This window comes from Sinocyclocheilus anshuiensis, unplaced genomic scaffold (genome assembly GCF_001515605.1).
Source record: "Sinocyclocheilus anshuiensis isolate Anshui unplaced genomic scaffold, SAMN03320099.WGS_v1.1 scaffold423, whole genome shotgun sequence".
Taxonomy (NCBI): domain Eukaryota; kingdom Metazoa; phylum Chordata; class Actinopteri; order Cypriniformes; family Cyprinidae; genus Sinocyclocheilus; species Sinocyclocheilus anshuiensis.
This window is the reverse complement of record NW_015549610.1, coordinates 274,764-284,991: the sequence shown is the minus strand read 5'-3', so window position 1 is coordinate 284,991 and position 10,228 is coordinate 274,764. Positions and strand designations below refer to the sequence as shown.

At 41.7% G+C, this 10,228-nt stretch overlaps 1 protein-coding gene across 1 annotated transcript; it reads left to right on the top strand.

Moving 5' to 3' along the window:
• Positions 1-2,248: 2,248 nt before the first annotated feature.
• Positions 2,249-9,070, top strand: LOC107659149 (delta-like protein 4). The gene is made up of 10 exons (XM_016447987.1): positions 2,249-2,724; positions 2,853-3,113; positions 3,429-3,486; positions 4,105-4,368; positions 6,143-6,203; positions 6,468-6,598; positions 6,820-6,989; positions 7,409-7,628; positions 7,759-8,467; positions 8,944-9,070. Exons 1-10 carry the CDS (start codon positions 2,671-2,673, stop codon positions 9,068-9,070), a joined length of 2,055 nt encoding a protein of 684 aa, XP_016303473.1. The 5' UTR covers positions 2,249-2,670.
• Positions 9,071-10,228: the final 1,158 nt, after the last annotated feature.

Genomic DNA, 10,228 nt, shown 5'->3' with positions numbered 1-10,228 from the left:
GCAAATCAACAAACACTGTTTCACATATCAGGGTCTGTGTCAACATCCACAAGAATTTCCATTTAAAAAGACCCTTGATAAATGTTTCATAAAAAACACTAACCGATAAAACATGGGAAGTGAGGCAACCCTTCTTACTATAGGCTAACTATCAAATGCCCTATTGACCAAAAGTAAAAACAGGCTAATATAAACAGAATCACATGTGTGTTTAACAGTTTATCAACATGAAGGTTTAGATCAAAGTTTACACGTGAGGTATCTAAAATTTACAAATATGTCACAAAAAAATATTATAATAATATTTTAAACAACAGCGGATGGAAGAGATGGGAGTCTAGTATTGCAGCTGAGCTGATTTATATGTTTTATGATTTATATACTCCCTCAGCTTCAGACCTAAATAGGATCAATGAACTACATCTGGCTGTATGGCTTGTGTATGATTCAAATAGGCCTATATGAACTATAGAGCTTGTACAATTTTGAACTAAACCTTATTTTATAAGCTTTAATCATAATACGTGATTGATAATGGGATATTCAAGCTGTCAGTTCGGCTTACTACGAAATTTGGCAAGATAGCCAGAGAAACTATAATGCCTTGTCGAAAGAGCTCAAATGTCACCGCTAACCACAAAGCAATTAAACCCTCTTTCATGCACTTTCGCCACCTGTGCATGTATCAGGCGTTTCCTTCAAATACTCATGTTGGCTCGTTCAGAGCGCACTGGCAAATGAAAACAGGGCTTGCTGTAATTATTGAAAATTTCGCATTATTGTAATGCAATTAATGCACTGTTTGGATGCGCCGAATCCCTCTCTATTCACACTAACGAGGCCAGCTAGATTCCAAAATGAACAGGTTCAGTCAGTCGATCAGCGCGCGCGCTCAATTTAGCTCCAGATGGTAAATAGAAAATCCTCAAGCGACATGACAGTCCAATAGCACAACCAATCAAAAATCAAAACGCCTGTGGACATTGGCAAAATATCGAAACCAAACTGGAAATGCTTTCAATTTAAACGTCTCTGTAATTTGCATTGCTCTTTCCTTTCAGACATATAGGCTCATGCAATCCGATGTAGCCTACTGCTTTATCAAAGAGCATGCCTGCAAACCACTCTAATTTTCCAAATAATTTTAAGAAATTAATTTATTAGCCTATCAGGTTCAGCATATGCAAAGATTGCGTATTATGTTTTAATATATTTACTAATCTTTTATTGAGCTCATACATAGTACGTTTAATTTTGAGCTAAATTTATAAATTTATTTTCGAAATAAAGATAATTAAATAACAGGCTTACACCTAAATGACGCAATTATCCTCATCCAAAATGACTGATTCATAACCCATCGTGACACTTGGTAAAGGGTCAAATTAACCCGGAATAAAACTGGAGTGATTTACATGATCTTTCTTGTTAACTGCAGAAGAAGAAGACGAAGAGTTTTATGGCGGTTATGGCTAAACCCCTCATTATCATACAGCTGAATTGTTATCTCACCCCATCGCAGCCAGAGGCCCGTATGAAAGCAACATGAAAGCCCTCGAAACGCGCTTCTAATGAGGGGCACGCGACTCAACAATAATGGCACGCTGTATTTAGGCTGAAAGGACAACGCGTGCAGCACATGTATCAAATTAAATGAGGAAATATTATGCATATTTTTAATTAGGCATCACTTGGAGTGAGCTTTTGATTCTTTTTATAAAAATACAAAAATAAAATACTTTGTATTGTTACTGTGAAAATTAAAAGAAATGCTTAGAGGTGTATTTAAAATAGATAAAATACATATTCAAATATTACCTACTATAGTGATTACTATAGCGCTTAGGCAGAAACATGAAGAGGCTCTACGCCGGAACATCAGGTAAGGTATATGACCCTACACTGACCGCGCACGCGTTCAATGATGTAATATAATTACCCGCGCAATTGACTGGAACGGGGACAAACGAGAAGTAACAGGCTGTGTGTACGTTGTGTGAAGTTTCCTCCGTTTTTGGATGAGAGAAAATTGCACGGTGTGAAACGATCAGCGTTTAACCGTGCCTGCTTTAAATATGCCAACAGATGCTGGGCTTGTTAATAATCACTCGCGCTCAATTGGTCATCATCCGCGTAGTGGTGGGTATTAAATGTGGATATCATTGTTGTCGAGAGAGGGGGGCTGACTGAGTATATAACGTGGGCGGCGTTTAGTGATAGACAGTTTATATAATGAGTAGCGCGGACACAAAGCCAGTATAAATACTGCGGGACGCAAGAAACAAGTCTTCATTCACGAATTACGCGAGAAGCGCGAGGATACCCAACAGCGCGATGTTGACGCACAAAGTTTAGAACCAAAACAAGACATTACCATTGACACTAAACACATCGGTGTGCTCACTGTGGAATACTAAACATGCTCCGTGGATATCTTGAGACGAAGAGGAATAAGACTGGATGCTGATTTCCCAGTTTCACCTTCACCTTTTGGATAACCTGGAAATTTGACGTGCTCCTGCACACTGTAGTGCCGTGCAGGGTGGACGCACAGCGGGATATACCGTTTTACTCTTCGGCGTTTGTTTTCATTGCAACCTTTTACATTGGAATAGGCTCTTTCGGGAATAAAATCGTGGGTGACGCGGCTGCCCAGGAGAATCGAAAAGCATGGCAGCTTGGCTCACCTTTCTCATCGCAATTTTCACGACCGTTTTGACGCAGGTAAACATCCCAGGTCCTGTGGAAAGTCAGCAGGACCCCGTTCCTCTCAATTGTTTCTCGAGCGCACTTTTGTAGGTAAGCCAGTGTCTGCAGTGCAATGTTGTAACGCGTGTAATTTTTCCCTTCAGATATTTGGATCTGGTGTTTTCGAACTCGACCTTCACGAATTCAGAAATTTCAAAGGCTTGCTCGCAAATGGCAATGCATGCAAGCCTGAATGCAGGACTTTCTTCCGAGTTTGCCTAAAAAACTACCAGGTGGTCGTGTCTCCAGGTGACTGTATCTTTGGAAGTGCCATAACGCCAGTGCTGGGGACAAACTCGTTCAGTATCATGGGAGGTGGCTCTTTCAGCACACCGATTCGACTGCCGTTCAACTTTGGCTGGCCGGTGAGTTCCTCAAATGCAACTCCTTTTCATCGTATATGAGCTGAAACATGTTTGCGGTTTATTACAGTATTGGGGTAGCAACAGTTTGTAATGCAGCCAGGTTCAACATGTGCAGAGTAACAGTTTTGATCCATTCCACATTATTCAATATTTTGATCACTTTAATTGCGGTTATTAATTTATTTCTGCTTCATAAAGATTTTATAATGCTGTTATTTTTTATTTATAGGCTACATCCTCTCATGTTTTAATAATGTATGTAATCTGTTGTTTTAGATATAAAAGGCAAACATCTAAATGTCTCTTTCCTCCTAGGGATCATTTTCATTGATTATTGAGGCCTGGCACTCACCATACGCGGATCTACCTGTAGGTAAGATTCGATTTTGTCCACTAGAGGGCGACACTTCGATATTGTACAAGCTTCTCTTTTCATTAGAACCTTTTATATAGCCATAGCCTACATTATTTTGTCTACAACGCTTCATTAAACCTTGGCAAGCACCTAAGAAACATGTTCATTGAAAATTTGTAAATTTGTAATGCATTTTCCTATTGCTTCGAACACCTTTGCATTCTCATGCTTGAACACAATTGAACTTCCTTTGGTTTATTTTTGGCGTGGGAAAGCGCAGTGGGCTTTGGTGAGAATACACAGCGCTTGCCAAAACCATCCGACTGCATTTTCCTGTATTTTACACCTTTGTCTGTCCCGCCCTTTAGAATGGGATAATACCATGGGAATATTTTGCTTAACTCAAAGGAAGAGGAAGTTTTACTCCAAATGTGTCAGCTTCCCAGAACTTAAAGTTGGGCTACATTTTTTCCTTTGAAGACACTTTCAAAAAAGAAAAAAGAAAACTATCACACCATGCTCTAACCTACCTAGCCTATGTCATTTAAGCTTTTTAACCTGAGAAAAAGAAAAAACAAGAAATCAAATAATAATTCAGCAATGGCCTAATCACAATCTCCTCCTCTTTTTCTACAGACACATACAACCCTGACTTGCAGATAAGCTTTTTTGCCATCCAAAGAAAGTTGGAAGTAGGGGCTGAATGGTCTCAGGATGTTCAAAGCGGGAAGCAGATGGAGCTAAGGTATTCTTACCGGTTCATCTGCAGTGAAAATTACTACGGCGACAGTTGTTCCAAAAAATGCACGCCCAGGGACGACCGTTTTGGCCACTACACCTGCAACCCTGATGGGCAGTTATCCTGTCTCCCTGGCTGGAAGGGGGAGTACTGCGAAGAACGTAAGCAATCAGAGATCACAATCCACTGGACTCTTGTCTTGAAAAGTGAGGCTTTGCTTAGGTGTGAGCTCTGTGTCTTGCTCATCCCTCTAATTTACAATGAACAAAAATATTAGAACATGTCTGAGTGATGTAAACGGTGCTGTCAGCTGGGATCAACCTTTTAAAAGGAATTTGCATAGGAAATTTTAGAAATGGAGCAACCAGAATTGTGTTTTGTGGCCTCTAGCACAAATAAACTCTCTTTTAAATCTGTTAAACATATATATATACACATTTGTGATACAGGCGAATTGTGATATGCAAATCTATAATTAACTAATAAATAACATTTAGTGTGAATAAGTGTTTAAATTAATATTTAATATCTAATATCAAATAATTAACAGGTCAGTGTTTTGTCAATGTTTCTCCAATGATGATCCTCAAGTAGAGTACTGTTGCTACGGTTACCTCTTCAGGCCATACTGTTCCCGCCTTTATTCATTTATAATTTATTTTTTGGTCAAACACACAATTTTGAAACGAAAACTATTTATATATATATATAAGTAAAAGATAAATGTACCGTTAAGGTCCTTTAAGATTGGGTTTGACTTCTTTTGATCGTAATGTGCAGGAGTAAATACAAACAGCGTGCTGAGATGGTTATGGGTTTGATGGAAAGCGTATGTTTGCCGACTGTATTCATTTGAGTCTTGTGTGTTTTGCTTTCGGCTTTTTCTGGGTACTGCTGTAGTTTCTCTGAGAATGCACGGTGTTGATCAGGGCGCCGCTGACACAGTTTGTGTATACTCTAAACGCGCGTGCTTGGTAATTTAATCCTGCACGAGCGTCATGGCAAGCACGCGCCGAGTTAATCGCGCCATTATTATCCGTCACGCGCCACGAAATTGTAGTCCCCATTGTTGCGCTCCAGTGTAGCAGCTGCAAATATGGTTCGCACAGACTACAAACAACAATAGGGGCAGCTGTCCGTTATTGGGATAGAGCATCTGCTGCGGTCTAACCAGCAGTTCAGCGCCGGTCGGTACCCGCTCAAAATCAATGTCATAGACGGCTCAACACAAGCAACAGTAAATTACCCACATCCAAAGCAGTGACCTCGCCAGACAGGTTCTGTACAACTGCTTGCAGCGACACAGATTTATTTGGTTAAGAGCCATTCACTATGCTGATAATGAACAAGTAGGCCTACTAAACTTGAGTTTATTCAAGAGCAGCTGATATTAAGTTAAAGTCACAATGCAATTATGGATGCTCCTATTGGAAAATGGAGTCAGAACTTGGAAATAGATGTCTAGTCCAGTTTCTGTCATTTCGGTTTTTCGTTCAGCTACAACAAAGCTTAATGCAAAGAATGAGTCAGTCACACTTATTCATTTATTACATCTTCAATAAGTATGAACCTTCACATTTAAAGGTGAAGTTGGATTTTTTTGTGCCACTATTGCAAAAAGAAAAGTTACCTGAGAACTGTCGTTTGTTGGGCAAACAGGTAGTTCTGCCCAAGCCTGGCTAAGACAACATTGTTATTTCAGACCGAATGAGGTGTTCAAACAAACAAAGCCATGTTTTGGTACACTATTTAAAGAATCAATCTGAACGGCTTACTTTTTATCAATGCATATCAAGCTGGTAGAGGACAAATTATTTAACTTGGGGGAAATTACATACATCACCTTTAATAAGTCAAAATAACTATGATTGAACTCTTCATAACTGTTGTAAACCCATGACCGTTTACTAACAAGAGCTTTTTCTTTTAATGCAGCGATCTGTCTGGAGGGATGCAGTGAGGCGAATGGCAATTGCTCCAAACCTGGAGAGTGTGTGTAAGTATACATGGCCTGTGTATGAAGGGTCTTTGTGTCTTTAGTCTATAGTATTTGCTCTGTTGTAATTTTCTGACCTGCATTCAGGATAAGCCTTAAAATGCAACATATTGTTATTCAGCTTTTGTCAGAGTTTTGGCAGCTATAGTTTGATGGGAAAATGTCCTATGTGAATATCTAGTTTAGTGGAGTTTTAAAAACATTGTTTGTCCTGAACCATATTTAAACTAAAGTGTTTTTTTTATATATATTTGTGTATTGCAGGTGCAGAGAAGGATGGCAGGGTAAACTTTGCACAGAGTGTAGGAAATATCCAGCCTGTAAACACGGCACCTGTCAGCAACCATGGCAGTGCAACTGTAAAGAGGGCTGGGGTGGACTGTTCTGTGACCAAGGTAAGACTAAACCCTAAACAGTTACAGCGAATGTCTCACTCTTCATTGACCTCAGTGTCATGGTAATAATAGAGCTTACAGCACTTTAGCTCATTGCTAGTTTAAGACTGAACAAGTAGATCTGTGACTGAAACATGGAAAAACTTAAGGTGATTCACACTGATGCTGAAAAATATGACCCTTTCTAGTACTGACATTTTTTATTATTTCTTTCAAAACAGATTTGAATTTTTGCACACATCACAAGCCATGTGTGAACGGAGCCACATGTATGAATACAGGTCAGGGCAGTTACACCTGCACCTGTCGGCCTGGTTACACTGGGGTCAACTGCGAGCTTGAGGTGCGCGAATGTGACAGCAGCCCATGCAAGAATGGAGGTCTTTGCTCGGTGAGTCATTATTTCATTGAAAGCCCCAAACCTTCAAGTTTTTATAGTCATTCTGACTCAATCTAAGTATATTAATTTGATTAAAACCACATGCATTTAACGAGCTTATTGTTTTTGTACTGTAATGTGAATATGGACTGGAATAAACGCAAATAAATTAATCCTCTTCACAATAGACTTTAATGATAATAAAATCACTAAAATATGACAGATAATCTTTAATATTAAATGTTATCATCTGTCCATGTTTGGATAAACCTAAGGCTTAATCATTGACCATGCTATGACCTTATTAATGGATCCAAGCATCCATTGAAAAGCCTTTTCTCAACATCTAGAATTACTGTACAAACATAAAACAATGCAAATGGGTCCATAAATAGCTTTATGAAACATCTGCTTCCTCTCTCACCCTATAGGATCTTGACAAAGGCTACATCTGCACCTGTCTGCCTGGCTTTGAGGGAACTCACTGTGAACACAGTCTGCTCACCTGCGCAGACTCCCCGTGCTTTCATGGTGGCAGATGCCACGAGAAAGACAACGGGCGCAGTTACGCATGTGACTGTCCCAGAGGCTACACGGGTCTGAACTGTGAGAGAAGAGTGGACAAATGCACGACTCTGCCGTGTGCCAATGGTACGAGAATGCATTTTTTCTGCCTCTAACTTTTACATTTAGAAATGTTGCGGATGAAGAGATCCAGATGTGTGTATGCATGCATATCTATGTAAAATTTGTCACTGACACCTGTCCCACTGATCCACAGATGGCTTGTGTGTGGTCCTGGGGGGCGTTCGCATGTGCAGCTGTCGAGCGGGTTTCACTGGCCAGCGCTGCGAGATCAACATCAACGACTGCGCAAACAACCCCTGCACTAACGGCGGCACATGCTACGACCGCATCAACGACTACGTTTGCTCCTGCGCCCCGGGATACGAAGGCCGCAATTGCGACCGGCCTTCCAACGCCTGTTCGTCCAGACCCTGTCTCAACGGCGGCTCCTGCGTGGGCATCCCAGGGAACCCGCCCGCCTGCTTCTGCCCCAGCGGCTTCACCGGACCCCACTGCGAATACTACTCTGTCACCAAAGAGGAACCCCAAGATCGCTTCCAGTGGGCCGCGGTTTCTCTAGCCGTGGGTTTGGTGGCGCTCGTGGTTGTGCTCTGCATGGTGGTCATTGCTCTGCGCCACATTCACAGGCAGGCATCTGGAGAAAGGACTCAAGGCGAGGCAATGAACAACATGTCGGAATCGCAAAGAGACAACTTGATCCCCACCTCCCAGTTGAAGAACACTAATAAGCAGGTCAGCCTAGAGGTGGACTGCACACCTGACAAATCAAATTACATACACAAGAGCTGCCACTTGGACTACAATTCATCGAAAGAGTTCAAGGACATCGTATCCCAAGAGGACAAAAGTCATAAATACGAAAAGTGTTTAGAAGAGAAAATACCATTGAGTAGAATGTACAGGTAAGAAATGGATTTCATGTCACTTTGATAAATAGAGGTGTTTGGATTAATTGAATTTGCTTTATTATGCTGAGGTCATGCTCTATTAGAGTGCCGCCCAGTATATTAACCTTTGCATTTGGCACTCGCCTGATGACCGTAATACGAACATCAATACTGGCTAAAAGAAGTTATCCGGAACCGCAAAACACATTTACACGCTCGAATGCGGATTTTACTCACGGGCCCTAAGGCATTGACAGCAAGAAGCATTTTTACCCCATTAAAAGATTTTTATTGATTTGGACCGCACAACAAAAGCGCTTTTTCCTCTTACAGGGATTTTTTTACATCAGCCTCTGTAAACAAAGCAAAAGAACAAAACGCTATAAAGCGAAAAAATGAGCCGAGCACATTCACCCCCATCTCAGCACAATAAATAGCCGCCCCATGTGCTTTTACTTTGTGTTAACATGAAGCGTGATTTGTGTGTGCAGGGAAAAGCCAGAGTGTAGGATATCAACGATATGTTCCCCAAGGGACTCCGTGTACCAGTCTGTGTTTGTAATAGCAGAGAAAAAAAAAAAAACTCACAACCCCCTCCTTCCCCTTCCCCAGTTGTAAATTGGCTTGAAATTTAAATCCGTTGCCTCGGATACAGGCCCCTTGAGCTGGAAATTCTGAAACAAAAGCGAAGAGCGCAAGCGACAGAGGAGCGGCCCCTCCTCAGAAAACCGAAACAGATGCCCCAGGGTGCAACCTTGCCCTGCCATAAAAACAGCGGCATATGTCGCCCCTCTCACCAGTCTCATCATGGAGCTGCTCTGCAGAGCACCCATAAAGAAAACACACACACTTATCTACAGACACAAACGAGTTCCAGCTCCGAGGGCCTCAGCCTCGCCTTCGGGACTAAAGAAGACATCTCGATCCCCAACAAAAGAATCGACCGGAGCTGTGCACGGGGCCTTGGCGCCCACATATGGGTTTCAGCGGCATTATGCACTCCAAACATGGAACGAATAGGGAAAAAAAAAGCAAGGTTTTTATTAAAAAAGATTTCAATTAATCAAAGACCCTATTGGCCTGCCAGAGCCGAACAGCCTGTACATAATCACCTAAAGGGTGCAAAGGTCAGCTAAGGCTTGATCGGCTAGTTAAGTAGTTCATAAAAAATAAGGCAATTTGGACTTTCATTTGATGTTCAGCTCCGAGATTCATCCTTCCCATCACCCTGGCCAAAGTCAATATTATGAGACCCCATGCAAGGCAGCAGAGGGCCATGCAGGAGATGCGTTTTTGAGTTTAACTAAGTACTAAACCAGAAATGGTTTCCAGGAGGTCAAGCTCGGGTTTCTTTCCATTCCAAAGAGCAACATAATCAACAATCGACAACAAATCTGTGCCACGCAAACACACTCCACACACACATCCTGTTCATCCGTCTCATCTAAGCATTCTTGTCTTTGCGTCTGTGCTTGGGTCAAAAGAACGCGTAGGAAGAATAAACACATTTCGGAAGGGTTCGGAGAGCATTACGTCAGCGGCCGGAGCATTAAACACTTGTTATCGCAGCAATTAGTTTTGCGCTAAAGCTTTTGCAATGCAACCTGTTACCCGAACCCCTCCCGTCGCAACTGCATGTGTGTATGTGTGTGCGCGCTCTGCTCTCTGGCCTCCGGGTCTAAATCGCATGGCCAGGCATTCTCATTGTGTTATAATCACTGCATCCTGTTTGTGACCCAGTGACATCATTTCCTGCTTCCTGTCTGATTAAAAAAA

Coding starts and splice junctions, on each gene's coding strand:
- LOC107659149 (XM_016447987.1), top strand. CDS start 2,671: ATGGCAGCTTGGCTCACCTTTCTCATCGCAATTTTCACGACCGTTTTG. Junction 4,369..6,142: donor GGGGGAGTACTGCGAAGAAC/GTAAGCAATCAG, acceptor CTTTTAATGCAG/CGATCTGTCTGGAGGGATGC. Junction 7,629..7,758: donor GACTCTGCCGTGTGCCAATG/GTACGAGAATGC, acceptor ACTGATCCACAG/ATGGCTTGTGTGTGGTCCTG.